Source organism: Setaria viridis, chromosome 8 (assembly GCF_005286985.2).
Source record: "Setaria viridis chromosome 8, Setaria_viridis_v4.0, whole genome shotgun sequence".
NCBI lineage: Eukaryota > Viridiplantae > Streptophyta > Magnoliopsida > Poales > Poaceae > Setaria > Setaria viridis.
In genome coordinates, this window is record NC_048270.2 from 38,336,259 (window position 1) to 38,357,341 (window position 21,083).

A 21,083-nucleotide genomic window follows, 5' to 3' on the forward strand; every position below is an offset into this window, starting at 1 on the left:
CGACAGCCAGCGCAGGAGCCCATCGGCGTGGCGGCCGGTGTAGGGGCCGAGGCGAGGCGGCCGGCAAAGGTGGCCGGCGCAAGGGCCCAGTGGCGTGGCGGCCGGTGCGGGAGGGAGGGAGCGAGTGCAGGAGGGAGGGAGCGTGGAGGGGTCCCAGGGTGGTGCGCGAAGGCCGGGCTCCAAGGGTGGCAGCACAGGGGCATGGTAGAGGCCGGCGGCGCAGGAGAGGCTGAGGGAGTGGCAGGTGTGGCTAAGTGTGTGTGAGAGAGGGTGCGGTCGGCTCCTAAACCCCAAATTCAGATGCTTTGCCGAGTACCTGCAATCTAGCACTCGGCAAAGCCAAGCGTTGTCGAGTGTTAGATCGCGGGCACTCGGCAAAGCCATTTCCGAGCTTTGCCGAGTGCTAGATAAGGGACACTCGGCAAACTTTTTTTTCATTTCCCTTATTTTCCTTCTTTTCCATAACGTGTTTTACTAAATTTGTTCCAATGTACTTTAAAAATACCTTGTCAAATTCATTCAACAATGCATATTTGATTTTTCTACGAATATTATTCCATTATTTCATACTGTTATAGCTCAAATTCAATTTATATGAATTAAAATTCTATAATTGCAATGATAAATTATAATTATCAAACAAATCCGAAAAAATTACCAAAATTTCACACGAAACAATCTATGTTCTCTATTGCCTATGCAAAAAGTTTGAAGTCAGATCCCAATTCAACCGTCACTTTGCCTCCAAATCTTACCGAGTGTTTCTCAACGCTACGATTCTTCTTCGGAGATACTTTGGTTTGTAAGCATCGTATGTGACAAATTGTGCGAAACCTTCTCAATTTTTTTACCACAGCCTCCACGTATGATATCATGAGATTTGTTAGATCTCATGATTTTTAGACTTCATTTGTTTTTTTAGAATTTAAATACCATTCGGCCACACGTTCGTGGTCGTATTTCCTGAACAAGATGTTCGAAATTCCTTTCATTTCCCAGATAAGGGCTCACACTGGACTCAATAACATGAATATCATTTTTCTACTCATTCTATTCTATTATTTGAATCACTTTAAATGTAACAAATTAATTAAATATAGCAAACACATCGAGAAATTTACTAAATTTTAACATGGAGTACCACATGTTGTACGTGGAGAGTAGAAAAGGTTTGGAGGGCACGAGAGGAAAAAAACTTATTATTCTTCGGCAAACATGCGTCTTTACCGAGTATCACTAACGGACACTCGGCAAAGTTCTAACGGCTGGCACACCGGCTGACAGCTGTGGCACGTGGCGGTCACGTGATGGTCCTTTGTCGAGTGTCCGTTCTTTACCGAGTGTCGTGTGGTTGTTTGCCGAGTGTTTTGTCTCCTGCACTCGGTAAATTAGTTTTTTGCCGAGTGTTTCTCTAGCGGCACTTGGGCGGCGGAGGATGGCTGTTGGGTGGTGCCGGGGTGGGGGCACCAATGGTGACGGCGGCTGTGGGAGGGGCAGGTGGCGGCCAATGCGGAGCTCCGGTGGACCCTAGCCCGCCTGCGCCGGAGGGGTGGGGGAGGAAGAAGAAGAGGGTGGGGGAGGAGATAAGGTAGAGATTGAGGCTGAGCAGCTGATTTTAGATCCAATGGCTTAGAAATTTGTGTCAGGAGGGTCTCTGTTTCACCTGGGTGAGCTAATGAAATAATGATGAATATAATCGCTGATGTTGGAACTGTTCTAAGAACATGAAAATATAATAGACATTTCTACCTACAAATAAAAAGGACACAGTATTTTATTCACGCATTACGACAGTAATGTTTATATTTCGATTGATTATTTGCATGCTTACATCATGCCGCAATTAATCATGCACAAAAACATGTAATACAATCGAAGTACTAGAGTGATGGTTACGTTTACCCACTTCACGCCCGTTACGTCGTCATACACAAGCGAATCGAACACACAAACACGACAGAGATGGTCAAGACGCTATCTGCCTGCATCGACAATATCTCGTTCGTATACATGATGTATAGGCGCGCTGATCAGCAAGCTCCAGCCCGGAACCCAATGGTGCCCCGGCCGACGTCGTGCAGCACCTCGAACGTCCGCTGCTGCACGTTGCCGATGATGCCGGGGACGGAGCTGGCTCCGCTGTCGTCGCTGGGGGCGAACGCGAGGCAGCTGTCGAAGATCATGATTCCGTCAAAGTCGAGGTCAATGACGGCACCGCCGTCGAACACGAGCTCGACGGTCGGCACGCTGACGCTGGTCAGGTTGCCGAAGTCGTAGCACGTGTCGAGGATCTCCAGCGGCTTCGCCAGCGGTTACTGGAGCATCCCGGCCCTGAACGCCGACCGCATCGCCGAGAGTACGCCCTCGGCGGCAGCCTCGTGATGATCGTGCCGGAGTCCATCACCGACCCGGCTGAGAACACCGTCGGCGCCACGTTGACCCGCCTCCCTCCGACCCTGATCTCCTCAAGGAGCACGATGTAGAACGTCGGGAACTGCCTGCCCGGCAACATCCTCGTCGTCGTGAAGTTGCCGCCGCCGCCGCCGCTCGGCGCGCCGAGCGTGAGGAATCCGGAGGAGGCCTGCGGGGTCGGGAGACAGTACGAGAAGGCCGGGCCGAATGTCGCCGCCGTCTTCGCCACGAGCGACTGCGCGCCGCGGCCGAGGCCCATAAGCCCGGCGGTCTTCTCGACCTCGAAGCCAGCGCGGCTGCAGCCGAACTGGAAGCCCGTGACGACGTTGGGTCCCAGCGTGAGCGTGTCGGAGCTGTAGGTTCCGGTCGTGTTGGAGCCGTCGAAGTACCTGACGATGTACTGGCACTGGGAGCCTGAGCAGCCGGCGGCGCCGCCGTCGACGTCGAGCTGCGCGCAGGCGGCCGAGCCGCATGAGAAGGGGGAGTACGTGGTCGACTCGCTGGGGTCGAAGACAGGGTCCACCTGGGCGTGGCACGGTGAGCACGGCTTGCAGTGCACCCATGAGATGTCGCTGCCCGTGTCGATCATGACGGTCTGCGTCACCGCCGGCGTGCCGATGCTGACGTTGATCACGTACTCCAGCGTGTCCAGGGCGGCGCCCAGGGTGGTCGGCAGGGTGGCTTCCAGTTTCTGGGCGTCGCCGGTACGTTCGCGGCGGCGGAGAGCAACCGCTGGATGTTGCTAGCCCGGAGCTGGTCGCTGAGGAGGATCTTCTCTACGTTTAGCGTCTGCTTCGTGGGCGTAAGCGAGCATGGGCCGTGCCGATGGTGCAGCGTTACCGTGGCGCCGGCAGAGCTCGATGGAGTGGCTGAAGCAATTGTGTAGCAGGGAAAGAGTTACGATTAAACGGCAAACAACACGGTGGAATTTCAATTCATTTAAGCGTGTGTGTATGCTTCGACAATATATATACTGAACCTTTCGTCTCGGAACAGACGGCTTCAGTCTTGACAGAACCAGTGATGTAGCTAGGACTGTCTCCTGCATGAGCAACAAGGGAACAGTAGCTGTAAAACAGAAGAAGCATGGAAACAGTAGCCATGGCTATCCCTTGTTTCTAGCTAGGACAATGTCGCAGCACCAAGAAGCTGATATGTTGTTGGTCTGCACCCATGGAGTGGCTTTTGGTTGCTTATATAGAGTAGAGCTCCGGGGCACAAGCGCGCAACTCCACGTCCATGGTCTTATCCATCTCACTGTTGCCTGGCTCCTTGATCGATAAAATGGGGATTATTGAATTGCTCGCTGATAAGTAATAGTTGAACATCCTATTACATGTCTTTCTTTATCAGGTTATAGGCAGTAAAAGGATTGCAGAGATTCGAGTCACGAAATTTCTAACAAATACTTTGTTCAATAAACCTCTTCAGCGTTTCCATAAAGAAGAACTCGATTATACCATGATCCAGTCAAAGTCTGGAATTTCACGGCAAGTACAGCAATAATCTGAATCCACTACGTCAAAAACAATTTATATATTGTGCTAGCGGAAGTGATTGGCACCCGCCAGCACTGTGGTTCCTTGTGCCAACGGGGGAGTACCCGCTAGTACAGTGGCCACTCTACTGGCGGGCTATATATGCACTTGCCAACATAGTGAAATAAAATAAAATTATTTTCAAAAGCAAACTAACCAAAGGTTGATGTAGCTTAGATGGTAGAGAACTCGCTTTGCACTTGAGAGGTACAGGGATCGTTACCCCACATCTCTATCTAGTTTTTTTTCATCTTTAAAGTATTTTGCATTCGTTTTGTTTTGTGCCTGCATACAGAGGAGCCATACTGACGAGTCGATCATCTTACCTTCCAACTCTTTCATTCAATGTCATTTTTTCTATTTGTTCCTGTTTGACATGGGCTAGCTGTTGGATTTAGGTCCATATGTGGCCCAATCTAAAAATTACAAAGCATGCACAACCTTTAGTCCCATATTGCTAATTCAAGAAGAAGTTGCCTGCTTAAATATAGGAGTCTCCTCTATATCCAAAATGGATGCAAATAAGAGAGAAGGAGATTGTTGCTACATGCACGCACAGCTCACGCGTACTTTCGTGTGAAAAATCGTGTATGTGTACAGCAAGCTATTATTTGTGCAGTTTCTATTTTTTATGCTGAGCCTAATGGTGATTCAATATGATATTTTTTATATATGGTTTTTTTCTAAACTAAAACTTGTTGCATGGATATCCAAAATCTCAGATTGCACTTACGGTCTATGACGCTTTTTCCTCATTCTCACTTGTTTCAAAGATGTATTTTTTGAATACAAACATTTTTATACGATCTCAGGTGAATACAAAATTTATATCAAAGTTGTAGATTTAGATCATATCTAAAATTTTATAAAATTTTGTAGTTGACAACTTTTTTATTTAAAGTTGTTTAATGGCTCTATATCAGTTGTTAGCTCTCTAATTTTGAAATATTGAATTTTAAAATTTTCAAATGATCTCGGATGCAAACAAGCTTTATATCAAAGTTGTAGTGCTTAACGAGATAAAAAATTTTGTAGTTGACAAATATTTCATTGAAAATCGTTTAGCTGCCCAAAACTTCATTATAAGGATATGAAAGAAACACGTTTCGCCACGTCAGCGATCCGTGTCTCCAAAATCGAGCTCTCCCATTAGCCCAAACTCCTCTCCCTGGATCCCTCTCATCTTATTCCTTCCCTCTCCCTCCCTCTCTCTCTCCTTCTCTCGGTCTCTCCGTCATCCCCCCTGGCACCATCCTCAGTCTCCCCTCCACCGCCGGCGCTATCCTCCACCTCGGCCGCCTCGTCCTCCACCGCCGGCGCCATACTTCAGCCCCGGCCGCCTCGTCCCCCACCGCCGACGCTATCCTCTGCCCCGGCCGCAAGGTCCTCCACCGCCGGCACCGTCATCCGGCCTCTCCTACTGGTCTCCAGCCCTGGCGCCTCGTCTCCGACCCCTCCTCCTCGTCTCCGCCGCTGACCTCAACCCTGACCCGGAGAAGGCCGCCCCTCCCAACCCCCCTCCGCTGCCCCCGGACCAGGTGTACTCAGCGGCTGGGACAACGCTGGCGGGCACCACGGCGGAGTGCGCCATCTACAATCGCAAGCTTCGAGGTCACCTCAGGGTTGGCCAGCTTCGTCTGCAGCCTTCTCGGCTTCAGCTTCGCGCTTCGCACGATCCGCTTCAAGCCTCTCTTTTGCAAGCCGCTTTACATAAGCCTAGCCCGAGGCCAACCAAAGAAGTTGAAAATTTTTTCGCCTTGCACTCACAGGAGCCTCGGACTTCTTTTCCTTTCCAAGGTCTTCAGCAGAACGAAACTGATAGCCATCTCGGGAAAAAGCCTTAGGGCCTGTTTGTTTCCCCCCTCCTAAAACCTTATCTCCTAAAAAGTGACTAAAAACTGCCTAAAGTGCCAAACACTCCTCCTAAAAAGTGACTAAAATATTTTAGGAGGTCCAAATCTTTTAGGCCCTCACCCCCCTCCTAAAACCGACTAAAATCTGTTGTGGACACTCCCTACCCCGCACCGACGCCAGATCCACCCGCACCCACGCGCGCACAGGGCTCTCATCCGCCCGACTCACGCCGCACGCCGCCGCCACCCAGCTCCCGCCGCCCGCCGCCGCCGCCGCCGCCCAGCTCCCGTCGCCAGCCGGCGCCGCTGCCGCCCATCTCCCTCCGCCCGCCGCCGCCGCCCTCTCTCCCTCCGCCCGCCGCCGCCGCCATCTCTCCCTCCGCCCGCCGCCGCCGCCCTCTGTCCCTCCGGCCGCCGCCGCCGCCCTCTCTCCCTCCGGCCACCGCCGCCGCCCTATCTACCTCCGCCCGCCGCCGCGCGCTCTCTCCCTCCGCCCGCCGACGCCGCCATCTCTCCCTCCGCCCGCCGCCGCCGCCCTCTCTTCAACCGGCCGCCGCCGCCGCCCTATCTCCCTCCGCCCGCGGCCGCGCGCTGTCTCCCTCCGCCCGCCGCCGCCGCCCTCTCTCCCTCCGCCCGCGGCCGCCCCATCTGACGCCGCCCACTGTCGATCCGCCCGCGCCCGCCCCATCTGTCGATCCGCCCGCTGTCGATCCGCCCTCTGTCGATCCGGCCAGCGCCCGCCCCATCTGTCGCCGCCCGGCCCTGGACACGACTCCCCCCGCACCAGAGAGCCCATCTCAGCCCAGTTCGGGTGCTCCGCCCCATCTGAAGCAGGTAAGGTGTATTGGCAGAAGTTCCTGCTGATGCCTGATGGTGCGTGTCTTCACATTCGTGTCCTTCGTATTTATGAATGAATTTCGTGCGCAGGTCGTGCCTGATGGACAGGTACAATTACAGGGACTTCCTGTCTCAAGGCACCTCTTCCGCTGCCACCAGCTTCCGCAGATCCTCTCCTGATGCGGACGAAGACGACCTCGCCCCATTATTTCCGCCGACGGCCCCCTCTCTGTCCGCTCCCAGGCAGCACATGGAGCATTTGGATCTCAACTCACAAGCGGACTTCTACTCCGATATGCAGTCCTACCAAGAGTACCTTCAGGGTGATGAGGCCGTTCTTGAGCAGCCAGTCCCTCGTCGTGCCCCTGGAGCCGGCAGAGGGCGTGGTCGCGGCAAAGGTTTGCTCGGGGGTAAAGTTGGATTTGGACGAGGCCGAGGCAGACTTTCTGTTGGAGGGAGAGGTGGTAGCCGTGGTGGTCGAATGTTGAGAGCAGGACGTGGTGAAACTTCAGTTGCAGGCCACGGCTATCACAATCCAGTGAATGTTGATGCCGGCGAAGAAGAACAGGGCATGGCTCCTGAAAATCTCTCTCAGGTAAATTGCTTCCCCCCTCTGAGATATTTTCTCTAATATTGTTGGTTTCCATTTCCCTTGTATGAAATGTTGTCTATGAAATGGTAGTGAAATGTGTAGTTGCTATTTTATTTTTGAATTGTGTGTCATTGCAATGCTTAGTGTGACAATTTCTTTTCTGCTATAGAATCATCATGACAGGGCTGAATGGTCTGAGGAAAATACACATTCTTATTGTGAACTTGCTGTTGAGGAAATTCGGGTAGGGAATTGTTTTAAAGGGGCAATGACACGTAGAGGTTATTGTAACATGAAAAAAGGAATGCTATTAAAGACTAGATTCAACCTTACTATCAAGCAACTCAAAAACAGGTGGTCACAGTGTAGGACTTTGTACACATTTTGGAACATGATGCAAAATGATACAGGTCTAGGGAGAAGACCTGATGGCAGTATAGTAGCATCAGCTGATTGGTGGGATAAGGCATTAAAGGTAAGCTTTTTGATATGTTGTCTAGCTTCTACTGTTTTTGCATATGTAGCACTAGATTCATTTCTTTACTTACTGATCATATGCTTAACTGATATGCAGGGAAAAAGTGAATGTAGAAAGTTCATGTTTGGTGTACCAACATATATTGGATACCTTGAGGAAATGTTTAAAGGAAATTTAGTGGATGGAGCAGCTTCTGTCATACCAGGTTCATCAACTCAAGAGAATGGAGGTGAGGAGGTAGACTTGGGTGATGATGAAGGTGAAGAACAAGAGGAAGAGGAGTTCCTGGCAAGTCCCTTGAGCAGTGGCAGCCGTAAGAGAACAAATAGCTTATCTAGCACAGCCACAAGCCCAATGGTGAAGATGTTCCAGGGGCTTCTTGCTGAGTTACAAGTTTCTAGGAGTAAGGAAGAAGCAACAATACAAGAAATGGTTAAACAGAGGCAAGATGAGTTAGAAAAAAGACACCAGTACAGGCAGCTTGAGTTGGAAAAGAGGCACTACCTGAGGGAGATGGAGAAACAGAAGGAGTTGGAAAAGAAATAGAAATAAAAGGATGACATAAAGAGGTGTCTTTTGTTGGTCAAGCAGGCTGGGGCTGGTCCCACATCAACTGAATTTGGCATAGCAACAAGATTGTTTCAGCAGGAGTACTACAGAGATGTGTTTGACATGATTGATGATGATGAGGAGAAATTGATTTGGTTGAGGAAGACATGGAATGACATGGAATGACCTCTATGTCTATCTCAATAGAGATGTTTCTTTTGTTATGCCACTTGAACTATTAATTTGTGCTGAACCTTTTATTAATTTCTGATGGACATGTAATGAGGTGTTGAATGAATGTGTGTCTGCCAATGATGTGAAGTGTGCTATTTCATTGGGTTTTATTGCTGTTTATATGTCTTGTACTTTGATGTATATATGCTATGTATATTGCTGTCTATATGTCTTAACAAACAGTACTAATTTGCTTGCTTGTTTGTGTTGTTGCAGGAAGAAGAAGAATGGGAAGAAGAAGAATGGGACGAAGAGGATGATGACAGAGAGGACTTTGATCAAAGAATACAATCCTATATGATGCAGTGTAGGAAGAAGAGGAGAAAAATCTTGACTATTGCAGCTGCCATGTTGGGTATGTATCACTTCGACACTTATATGAACAAAGCAGCTCACAGATTAGTAACAGAGAGTGGATTTGAATGGGTAATGAGGACACTAGGAAATAGCACATCTTGTTATAATATGTTTAGAATGAGTCAAGATTTGTTTCTGAGGCTGCATAGTTTGCTAGTAGAAACTTATGGATTGAAATCAACTAAGAGGATGTCATCAATTGAAGCTTTAGGGCTGTTTTGATGGATATGTGGGGCACCTCAATCTCTTAGGCAAGCTGAAGACCGTTTCACAAGGTCACTAGAAACAATTTGTAGAAAGTTCGATAAAGTGCTAGAGAGTGTGAACAAGCTAGCAGTTGACATCATTAAGCCAAAAGACCCTGAGTTCAGTGTTGTGCATCCTAGGTTGCAAAGCCCACCTGAAGGTAATGACCTAGATTGCATGCATTTTACTGTTATTATAACACTAGGTCTGTCACTCACATAGTTCATGTATTATGAATGCACAGGCAAGTTCTACCTTGTTGACTCGGGTTACCCAAATCGACCGGGATATCTTGCACCCTACAAAGGAACAAAGTACCATTTGCCGGAGTTTAGACAAGGTCCAATGCCAAGAGGTAAAAAGGAACTCTTTAACTACTCGCATTCTTCACTTCGTAATGTTATTGAACGGTCGTTTGGAGTTCTAAAGATGAAGTGGAGGATATTGCTTGACCTTCCTAGCTATCAAATGCAAAAGCAAAGCCGTATAATTATTGCATGCATGGCACTACACAATTTTATTAGAGAGAGTTTTTCGAGAGATGTGGACTTTGATTTGGTTGATCGTGATGAGAACTATGTTCCATTCCCCGAAGGATCTTCATCTCAGGTTAATGCCTCAAATGTACGTCATGGAGACGAAGATCGAAACATGAACGAGTTCCGTGATTGGATAGCCGATGGTTTGTTTAGTAGAGCATAGATGGATTGTAATTATGATTTTATTTATGTGTCCGATTTGTATGGACGAGTGTGTATACATTTGTGTGCATTTTTTTACATAATGGAATAAACAGACGGCTTAAAAAAAATCCCGCAGCTACCTCACTGTTTTTGGCGCCAGCTGAAGGAAAATGGCGCCAGAACCTGGCGCCAGCTGAACCAGGAAGAAAATGGCGCCAGAACCAGTACCTTCATTTGTTTTGGCGCCAGGGGTATGGTGGGAGGTAGTGGGAGGGCACTAGGGTCATTGTACCACTCCATTCAATGCTTTTAGTCACTTTTAGGAGGTGGAACCAAACATACTTTAGGAGGGTGCCTAAAAACTGCCTAAAAGATTTTAGGAGATAAGGTTTTAGGAGGGGGAAAACAAACAGGCCCTTAAGGGTGTGATTGGTTCCTCGCATTTACCCGGAACCGGGCTCCCCGTGTGCGAGACATGCCTGATTGGTTAGCTGGGCCGTCCGCTGGGCCTGGTTCGGCGGATGCAAAAAGACCCTGGGAGCCTGGCTCCCGTGGTGCGGCCGATTCGAGCTTCTCCCCAGAGCCAGGCTCCGCGGGTGCGGCGGCGCGTGCAAGGCGAGCGCGCGGCGGGCGAAAAAGCTTTGGGCGCGTGCACGCGGGAAGCTTTCGCGCCTTGGCTAGGGTTACCGGGCGATTTCGCGCCATCCCGCGGGCATAAAGGTCGACCCCGACCCTTCCCCTTCCCCTTCCATCTCGCGCAGATTTGTTCCTCCACCGGCGGCTCGCACGTTAGGGTTCCAGCCTTGTCCACTGTCGTTGTTCTTTCGGATCTGCGGAGGCCTGATCTACCACCCCCATGTGTTTGTTTTGGTTCTTAGGTTGGAGTTGTTGACGGATCTGTTGGCCCAGGCAAGTTTTTTTGCATCCTTTGTTCGGATTTCGTCAAAACCGTAACCCTAGGGTACGATGATCCCACTGACCGGTCCTTTTCTTATGTGACACACGCAGTCCCCCACTGGATCTGAGTTCTTCGGTTGTTCCTAGGTACGATTCTTGAGTTGAAGGACCCGATCTGATTTCTTTATGGTTCGTTTCTTATTTTTTGAAGTTTCGGCACCCGATCTATAATAAGAAGTTGTGTTCTGAGTGGATCTTTATTTTGTTTGGTTGCTAGGTTTCCCGATCTCACCCCTCCTCCTCCGGAAGCCGCTGATCTGTTCGTGGTTCGGTTGCGGAGCTGAGTTCCCCGTCCTCTGACACGCTTATCTCCCTGTTGCTGTTGTTGCGGTAAAATATCTTAGCCCTTGCCCCTCTGTGCATGCGCATGGTACCCTAAAACCATGCTGTCGATGGTTAGTAGGTGGTTCAAATCATTGGTACCAGTGTTGTTTGATATGTGAGCATACTCTGAGCACACTTGTTGTTGAGGTTGATGCGTTTATATGGATAGAGCATGTTTTCCATGTCAATGATATGTTTTTAGATTGGTCTGAGCATTGTTGTTCATGTCAATGATGACTTCTATGTTGATCTTATTATTGTTGTCCATGTCACTGATGTTTTACAATAGTCATTTGAGGCATCACTGTGCTGTCAGTGATGTTTTCATATAATGACCTGAGCCTTGTTGTCCTTGTCAATGATGTCTTTACATACTGATCTGAGCCTTGTTGTCCATGACTGTGATGTTTATACATTTTCATCTGAGCTTCTGTTGTCCATGCCAATGATGTTTATACTTTTATGTGAGCTTCTGTTGCCCATGCCAGTGATGTGTTTATATGTACTTCTGAGGATCTGTTGCCCAAGTCAGTGGCCCTTATTTTTGCATGTTATTCATATAGATGGGTCTTGAAGACAAGAGACGCATGCTTATTATTCATGCAGCTGCTCTAGTGGCTGGCATGTATGCATTCTTCCTGAATAGGCTTAGGCTGGCTAAACCCTCACGTCCGCAGATTAGTTATGCCCCCATGAGTGCTATGGACGAGGAAAGGCAAAAAAATTTGGACAGAATATATAACTGTAATGATGTAGAGTGTGTAAACATGCTTCGCATGAGAAGAGCCCCTTTCTTTAGGCTATGTAATTTGCTTAGGGGTAGGGAGTTGCTTAGAGATACCATACATAGCAGTGTAGAAGAGCAAGTTGCTATGTTTCTCCATGTTGCTGGGCATAACCAAAGGTTTAGAGTTATCCATCAAAGTTGGAGGAGATCTGTAGAGACAGTAAGTAGACATTTCAAAGAGGTGTTGTATGCAATTGGTGAACTTAGGCATGAGATCATTAAGGCTCCATCAACTGAGACACCTCTTAAGATTAGAAACAGCTCAAGATGGTACCCATATTTCAAGGTAACTTAGTATCCTTATGACACACATAATGCATAATTCAGTAAAATTTTTGTAGATGATTGTGTTGTTGGGTTTATGTAGGATTGTGTTGGGGCTATAGATGGCACTCACATCTATGCTAGAGTCCCAGCTAAGATGCAATCAGCATTTAGGGGGAGGAAACACTATACAACTCAAAATGTCCTAGCTGCAGTGGACTTTGATTTGAAGTTCACTTATGTGTTGGCTGGCTGGGAGGGTTCTGCACATGATGCCACCATTCTAGCAGATGCACTAGAGAGAGAGGATGGTTTAAGGGTTCCAGAAGGTAATTAACTAAATTAGTTCCTTAAACCTAGTTACAAACTAGTTGACTGTAGGACTAATACCTGTTTATAATCTTTCTAGGGAAGTTCTATCTGGTAGATGCTGGATATGCATGCCGTCCTGGATTCCTACCTCCTTACAGGGGTACTAGATATCATCTTAATGAGTTTGGTGGTAGAAATTACCCAACCAATCCAAGGGAGCTGTTCAATTTGAGGCATTCTAGTCTGCGTGTTACGGTTGAAAGGGCTTTTGGGGCTTTAAAAAATAGATTTCGCATTATTGACAACAAACCTTTTCATCCATTCAAGACACAAGTGAAGTTGGTCCTTGCTTGTTGCATCTTACATAATTGGATTCTGGGGCATGGACCTGATGAGGTTATTCCTCTTGAGTCCACATGGGAGCCTAATTCTGTTAATGGACATGGGGTCCCTGTTGATGACAATGCAGCTTGGGCTTCTGTTAGAGATGAATGGGCTAATGAAATGTGGGCTAGTAGGGGTAATGCACATTTGTAGGCATTGGATAACTTTGGTACTGTGTTGTAATGTTATGTTCCCTTTGTACCTTGAAACTTTGGACAACTGCTCTATGATGTTATGTGATTCCTGTTTGTTTGTCACATTGAGGCTTGGGCAACAATTCTATGATGATCTGTTATTTCTCTTTCTATCTCAGTTTGAGGCTTGGACAACAATGCTATGATGATCTGTTATTCCTCTTTCTATCTCAGTTTGAGGCTTGGACAACAATGCTATGATGTTTGTGTTATTCCTCTTTATTTCTCACTTTGAGGCTTGGACAACAATGCTATGATGTTTGTGCTATTCCTCTTTCTTTCTCACTTTGAGGCTTGGACAACAATGCTATGATGACCTGTTACTCCTGTTTCTTCCTTACTTTGACTCTTGGACAAGTGTGCTATGATGATATATGCTTGCTAGTAGTTGTGCATGAGGCTTAGGGCTATATGCAATGATGATCTGTTATTCCTGGTATTTGTCCATGAGGCTTTGGGCTATATGCTATGATGATCTGTTATTCCTGGTAGTTGTCCATGAGGCTTTGGGCTATGTGCTATGATGATCTGTTATTGCTGGTAGTTGTCCTTGAGGCTTTGGGCTATATGCTATGATGATCTGTTATTGCTGGTAGTTGTCCATGAAGCATTGGGCTATATGCAATGATGCTATGTTATTATTGTTTGTATATGCATTGTTCTATACATATTGCTTGTACATAAGGCATTGGGCTGTATGCAATGATGTTTTACTGGTTCCTGAGGCAATGGGCAACATGCAATGATGTTTACTAGGACATGGCACAAGTGAATGGTCAGTTTGACCTGCTGGAGGAACTTGAGGCTGCTGAGGTTGCTGCCCAAGCTGCCATCCATTCTGGTGGCCAGGCTGTCGCAGCTGCTGGCGGCCAGGGTGCAGCTCAACCTGCTGCCCAGGCTGCACCTGAAGCTGGTGCCCAGGCTGCCGCAGCTGCTGGAGACCTGGCTGCAGGACATGGTGGTGCTGGGCAGCAACCCAGGGCTGCCATGAGGTGGACTAATGTGATGTCAGCATTTGTGCTACGCCGCTTCTGTGAACTGATCTCTACTGGTGTCAGAACTGACAAAGGGTTCAAGGAAGTGCACTTGAACCAAGTTGCCAAGAGTGTGGTTGAGTTCTCAGGGCTTGAGGTCACAGGGACTCAGGTCTACAACCACTTGAGGAAGTGGAGACAGAGGTGGGTCAGGGTGATCAAGCTGAGAGAGCTGAGTGGTGCACTGTGGGATGATGACAACTTCATGATCACTTTGGAGGATGACCACTACAAGGGCCATGTGCAGGTAAGTGTCATTTTTTGCACTGCTTATTATACATTGTTTGTGCTAGCTGTCAATATGAACTAATAGCTTCTGTTCTTTGCATTTCAGGCACACCCAAAGGATGCTGAGCTGTTGAACAAGCCCATTGAGAACTACCGGCAGATGGAGGTGATCTTTGGGAATGGGTTGGCAACAGGGAAATATGCTATGGGATCCAGTGAACCTTTGGGGTCCCCTTCTGACTTTGCAGATTCAGAGAATGACCACATTAAGCTGGATGATATGGCAGGTAAGGGACAACCTGCTGGTCCTCTGGGTTCAGAAGGAGGGAACAAGAGGAAGAGGTCCATGCTTAGTGAGGGGGACATTTTGGTGATGCAAGGTATGACTGAAGCTGTTAACAATGTTGCCAATGCCATTATTCAGACCAAGGTAGAGGATGTGCACCCTGATCTCTATGATGCTATCATGTTCATGCCTGGTTTCACTTATGAAGAACTGATGTCTGCCTATGAACACCTTCTTGGCAACAAGGCTCATGGTACTGCATTTGTCAAGATGAATGATTCCCATAGGGTGCTGTGGTTGAAGACCTACTTGGCAAAGCACTTCTACATGGACTGAGGCTCTAGTGCACAGGCCTACTTTTGTGCAGTGACTATTCTTTTGTGCAGTGACTGCTGATCAGATGGTGGCTTCTTTTTGTGCATGAGCCTCCTGGTCCACTCCTTGATTCTTTTGTGCAGTCTGGCTGACCCTATTCTGTTAGGTGCCTCCTGGTAGATGAGTTGTGACTGAACAATGATTCATCAGATGTGATGACTGTGTGACTGGTGATGACTGAGCATGTGCCCATTGCCTATGATGGTGCTGTTGAGTTGTTGTTATTTTCATTCTGAGCATATGCCCAATGCCTATGAGGTTGCTGTTGAGTTGTTGTTATTTTCATTCTGAGCATATGCCCAATGCCTATGAGGTTGCTGTTGAGTTGTTGTTATTTTCATTCTGAGCATATGCCCAATGCCTATGAGGTTGCTGTTGAGTTGTTGTTATTTTCATTCTGAGCATATGATGCTGATCTAGTGCCTGCCCTTGCTCTGTTGCTTTCATGTCATGCCATATGCCTAAGTTTGTGCAGGTACTTTTGCTGCCTTGTCAATGTTGCTGCTGTTTTGATGTTGCATAGCTTCTGTTTTCCTCATTACTGTCATTTTAGCACTTCTACTTGCATATAATTCACAATTTGCGGTCATTGGCCTGTTATCATGATCAGTGCATTCCTGATTCAGTCATTTATCTCAATTATGTCCTAAAACATGTCATTTTGCAACATTATTTCATCTAATGCAGCACCTGTGCTACATTCTGGTTATTTCTAAGGCCAATGCTACTTTGAGCTAGTTCCTTTAACCTGTTCCTTTAACCTGTTCCTGAATCTGAGCATTAGCCCTTTGCCAATGATCTGTCATTTTTTTTCTGAGCATATGGCCATTGCCTATGAGGTGCTGTAGTGCCTGCCCTTTCTTTGTTGCTTTCATGTCATGCCATATGCCCAAGTTTGTGCAGGTACTTGTGCTGCCTTGTCAATGTTCCTGCTGTTTTGATGTTGCATAGCTTCTGTTGTCCCCATTAATGTCATTTTAGCACTTGTTCTTGCATATAATTCAGAATTTCAGGTCATTGGCCTTTTATCATCAGCATTACATTCCTGATTCAGTCATTTATCTCAATTATGTCCTAAATCATGTCATTTTGCAATATTATTTCATCTAATGATCTGAGCATGAGCCCTTTGCCAATGATATGTCATTATTTTTTCTGAAATTTAGCACTTGTTGTCTGTACTATTTGTAAGTACAATTGGACTTTGTAGAGTTGTAATTGCTGTCATTTTGCTACTTCCTTTAACCTCTACCTGAATCTGAGCATGACCCCTATGCCAATGATCTGTCAATCTTTTTTCTGTAAATTAGCACTTGTCAGGTTATTTGGTTGGACTTTGTGTTTTCCTCATTACTGTCATTTTGCTACTTCCTCTAACATGTTCCTGAATCTGAGCATTAGCCCTTTGCCAATGATGTGTCATTTTTTTTTCAGTCAGCACTTGTCAGTTTTCATTACACTATACAATTCGACTTTGTGCTGTGCTAATTGTTGTCATGTACCTACTTCCTTTGCCAATGATATTTAGCAGTTGTTCTCTGAAATGTACCACTTGTTATTTGCCAATGATACTTAGCACTTGTTCTCTGAAATGTACCACTTGTTGTTTGCCAATGATACTTAGCACTTGTTCTCAGAAATGTAGCACTTGTTGTCATCTTATTTGTAAGGCCAATGATACTTTGTTTCGTCCATTTTCCAGAACACATGGCGTGGTACGTTGTCACTGTTGGTCGTCACACTGGAGTCTACTGCAGTTGGGAGGCTTGCTATGATCAGGTCAATGGATTCAAGGGAGCATGCTACAAGAAGTACAAGACTAAAGACGAAGTGATGGAAGCTTTTCATGGTGCCAAATTTCAACCTACTGAGCTACCGGCGCAACCTCCACCTATTATCAACAAAGCCCAATGGGACTGTAAATATATGTTCATGTTATTAGAGGCTTTAATTATCTTAGTTCAATCTGTAATAATTGTGGTTTTAGTTTCAAAGTCTAAGTAATTTTAGTTTAGTTACAAACTCTACTTTCCTCAAACTTTGTTCAGCTAGGTAACCTCACCTTCTCAATGCAAGTGGTGATTCGAACTGCCTGTATGCGACCAACCAAACAGCGTCTGTTTTTTGAATTCTAGATTCGTACGTGCAACCAATCACCGTATCTTCGCAGCCTGGTTCAACTCAAACGACAACCAAACACGACCCCATTGCATCCCCACATCCTGGTTCCGGCCGGCCAGGTTCCCTGGTGCGAGCCAGGCTCCTCAGGGAAGACAACCAATCACACCCTAAAGTACTCGCACCCAGGGGCGGATCCAAGGGGGGGGCTAGGGGGCTGCAGCCCCCCCCCCCCCCCCCCCCCCCCCCCCCCCCCGAGAGTCCGATTTTACCTCTAAAATACTGTAGACAAAGCCTAAGTCACCATTAATTTCTAGCTCTAGCCCTTAATCTCTACTATTTAGCCCCCTCGAGGTGTTCATCCTGGTTCCGCCCCTGCTCGCACCCCTCCTTCTCAAGCAGTTGAAAGATACCCTCGGCGCAGAAGAGAGCAGAGTAGTCGTTAAGACCACTAAGAACCTCGGGTAAAATCCCAAACTCCTCCTGCATCCATTCAAAAATTCTCTCGCACCCCTCATCCACAGGACAAGGATAAGGCTCAGCACCGAAAGCCTCCAAGGACGCTTTGTACACCTCGTAAACCGTGGTGAATTTCTCCTTCAGCAAGTCTTCGGCCTCGTTGATAAGCTTCGTTTTCTGCTCAAGCTCCGGCCCCATAATATCAACACAGCGATTCAACTCCGCAATAGCCCGAGCATCTCTTTCCCCAATGAGCCGAAGTTTCTCGATTACTTTAGCATTATCTTCCAGCTGACCTCGCAGCCTCATGTTCTCCTCCTCAAGCTTTTCATTCTTATCATCCAGCTTCTCATATTTTTCTCCAAGCTCCTGAGTAGTCTTCATAAGAGCATCTTTATCCTCTTTCAGAACCTTGTTGATTTCGCCAAGTTCACCCTTAATATCTTCCAAAAGTTTGTTCTCCTTCTCCAGAAGGGCAACTCTGGCCTCCAGCCGCGAAACCTGCGCGAGGGCACCTTTCTCCCGGCACGCCATCCTCTCCTCGAAGACAGCAGCAACAAAAGAGACCTACAGAGAAAACAAAGAGAGGGTCGTTCAATCAGCGAAGCCATTCTCCACAGAAACCTTCAAGCCATATAGCAAAGAAACCACGACACCTCACCTTTCTCCCCAGAGCGTGATTCAACTTCGCAAGATCCCCATCCTCCATGCCCCTCACAAGCTTCTGAAAATCTGGAAACAAAAATGCAAAAGAGTCAGCGTAAAGCATAGCAAAGATGTACAATAAAACAAAGGGAAAAAGAGTCAACGAAGGCGCTCACCCTCGTATTCAGCCAGTCTCTCAACAATCTCCACCTCGGCTACAGTCTTCCCCTTGTCAGCTTCGGAAACCCTCTCATCATCACCTCCAGCCCCAACCTCACCCCTCTCTTCAAAGACCGCAGAACCAGCCTCGCCCACACCCGTGGCCCCCCTTTGAGCAACTGACCCATCAGCGGCATCTGCACCACATCCACAACCCTCTAAATTGCAATCCCAGACCAATTGCATCGCTACAAACCTCACCCATAGTTTCCTCCAAATCCCTCAAAAAGGCAAATGAAGCGCTGTCATATTCAAAAAAGCGAAGCTTAGGCAGCCGAACCTCCACGTGCTCACCTGCCTTCGTAGTTACGATCCCAAGGAAGGACCTTTCGGGTCTTCTGAGAAAGCATCGACAAATTTTGCCTTCCCCTTAGCCAATTCTGCCATGAGTTTCTCTCTCTCGGTGGGCAGACCCTTCTTGGCTTCGGAGCTACTAACGGATGCCTTATCAACAGGAGAAAGAGATTCATCGTTCGGAAGAGCGCGCGCAAAACGAGCCCTTTGAGCAGGTTTTTCACTCTTGGACCCGCAAATGTCACCGCCACCTTCTTCTCTGCACTTGCAACAGGCGCGGTCGCCTTGGCTTCCGAGATGGCAGGAGATGCCACCGTTTTCACCTCCGGAGCCACTCGGGGCGGGCACATAGAAATAGGAACAATCAGGCGAGCCTCGCCAGAGGACCCCGCAGCAGCCGGCGCCTCAGCAACCAACTCCTTGGCAAGGGTCAACGGTGTCTTCGCAACCCTGCCAGTCGTCGCCGCAAGTTTTTCCTTGTTCTTTCGCTGAAGCTCCAAACTTGAGGTCCTCTGCTTCGCTTTGGTGGCCTCACGAGCAGCGGCTGACTGACCCGAGGACGTCGCAACACCACTCTCTGTTTTCCTCCTCTTCTCAAGACCTCGACCTCCCCCTCGGCGCCCCCTTTTCCCCGAACCTCGTTCACGAGGCGGCACCACAAACCCAAGCAACTCAAAGATACGGGTCACCCTGAAGTTATGCTTCACAACTAGCTTCGCCGAATTCTCCTCGGCCTTGGACACGGGCCCAAGAATATCATAGGCACACCTTTCAACGTCCCGTACGTAATCAGCCTCGACAACACCCTTCGCGATCTTAGCATGAATTACCGGACTGCCTTTCCACGTAACAGACTTCTTAATAAGTTCAAACATTGGAAGCTCCGCGGAAAGAGGCCACATCGTACTGGCAATAAATTCTTCCACAAGATCGTGGCCAGCGATTGAGCCCGAAGCTGCAGTGTACGCAGCCTTGCATTCCCTAACAGACTTGGTCCAAGAAAAAGGTGGGGTGGTAGCAGCATCCATGGGATTCAAGGGGGCGTAAAAAGGAAAACCCGACCCCTCGTCACCCCCGGCCCTGACCATCTCAACCTTCACGTAGAACCAGTGGTCCAACCAGTCATCTTCCCACTTATTCTTCTGAGAAAAAAAGCTCAATCCTGGGTATATTCTTTTTATCGTTCTTCCGGAGAGTTGCAAATGTACAACACCCAAAGTGATTCTCGAATACCCCAACTTCTCCCTCGAGGGTAACCCTTTTCTGCTGAATATGCAGCTCATAAAGCCGAGCGAAGCCATCAACGTCAATACAGGCCCCAAACGTGCACTGAACCCAATAAAATTTCGACAGCGCCACAAAGGCATTTGGCGTTAAATGATGCAGCTTCGCCCGGTATCGGTGCAGGATAGCTGGCAAGTGACTATCGCAAGGAAAGCGAAGCCCGGCAACAAAGAAATCCTTAAAAACCACCGCCTCGCCTTGCCTGGGCTTCGGAATCACCTCATCATCGGGGGCCCTTCCGACACCACTGGGGAAGTACTCATTCTCTTCAAAAACTTTGATCAACTCCTTCGTAACAAGAGAGCGCCCAAATTGCATTTTCGGAATGCACTCCTTGCCAGGCAAAAGCTCAGACACATTCGCCTCAACATCCCCAATGTCCTCCCCACTACCAGCTTCACCGCCTCCACCGGCGACTTTGTCCTCCTCACAAGTGCCCTCAACTTCCTCACCAGCCTCTTCCTCCCCGCTCGAGGACGAGCTTGAGGTGTCGCCACTAGACAAGCTCGGATCACCGGTCAAACCAAACTCCGTGTACACCCAGCCGTGGGACCACTGAGCCTCACCTTTCCCAACCTCGCCTTCCTCGGACAACAGTTTGACACTCTCAGGAGATTTAGCCTCGCCGCGAGGCTCGGCACGAGACGCGAGCTCCTCCGCAGACATTAGTCGAGCAATCTGCCTTATGCGAGCCACCTCGCACTCCTCCACACAGCCGAAGTCCGCAAGCCTCTGCAGAAAATAGCGAAAAACAATCAAGCACAGCGCAAACCACACTAACCTCACGATTTTCAACTCCAAGCCTGCAGTAATGACAGCGACTCCCCGTCCCCTTTTATAGCCGTGGTAAAAGGCGCGAAAAGACACCTCTAACCGCGCGTCCAACATGAAAGGTTGCGTAGTAAAAAGGCACCACGTCACCACCACAAAGGTAACCGTTGTCTCGATTAATGTCGATGCTCGAGGGTGATGTTTTTCTTAGGCGAAGCCTTCGCGGGTTCGGTCGTCGGTGCCTAACCTCGCCCACGAGGGGCTACCGTTGGGGATCGCCCAAGAAAAGCCTCACCCTCGGAGTTGCCAAAGTTTCCAACCTCGGCCCATCAACCAAGGTGCTAACCTCAGCTAGGAAGCCCTGGCTTC

The 21,083-nt window shown here is 48.1% G+C and overlaps 3 protein-coding genes and 1 pseudogene across 3 annotated transcripts; 2 read left to right on the plus strand and 2 right to left on the minus strand.

The window, feature by feature from the left end:
• Positions 1–1,998: 1,998 nt before the first annotated feature.
• LOC117866381 (aspartyl protease family protein At5g10770-like) lies at positions 1,999–3,631 on the minus strand (annotated as a pseudogene).
• An 8,058-nt stretch (positions 3,632–11,689) lies between these two features.
• LOC140220311 (protein ALP1-like) lies at positions 11,690–12,960 on the plus strand. The gene is made up of 3 exons (XM_072290332.1): positions 11,690–12,133; positions 12,215–12,440; positions 12,521–12,960. The coding sequence occupies exons 1-3, from the start codon at positions 11,753–11,755 to the stop codon at positions 12,958–12,960; spliced, it is 1,047 nt and encodes a 348-aa protein (XP_072146433.1). The 5' UTR covers positions 11,690–11,752.
• Positions 12,961–13,760: 800 nt separating this feature from the next.
• Positions 13,761–15,238, plus strand: LOC117834637 (uncharacterized). The gene is made up of 2 exons (XM_034714174.2): positions 13,761–14,282; positions 14,370–15,238. The coding sequence occupies exons 1-2, from the start codon at positions 13,761–13,763 to the stop codon at positions 14,883–14,885; spliced, it is 1,038 nt and encodes a 345-aa protein (XP_034570065.1). The 3' UTR covers positions 14,886–15,238.
• Positions 15,239–17,322: 2,084 nt separating this feature from the next.
• Positions 17,323–19,327, minus strand: LOC117834116 (uncharacterized). Its single transcript, XM_034713735.2, has 3 exons — positions 18,323–19,327; positions 18,163–18,233; positions 17,323–18,068 (listed from the first exon to the last, which is right to left on the minus strand). The coding sequence occupies exons 1-3, from the start codon at positions 18,549–18,551 to the stop codon at positions 17,379–17,381; spliced, it is 990 nt and encodes a 329-aa protein (XP_034569626.1). The 5' UTR covers positions 18,552–19,327; the 3' UTR covers positions 17,323–17,378.
• Between the last annotated feature and the right edge of the window lie 1,756 nt (positions 19,328–21,083).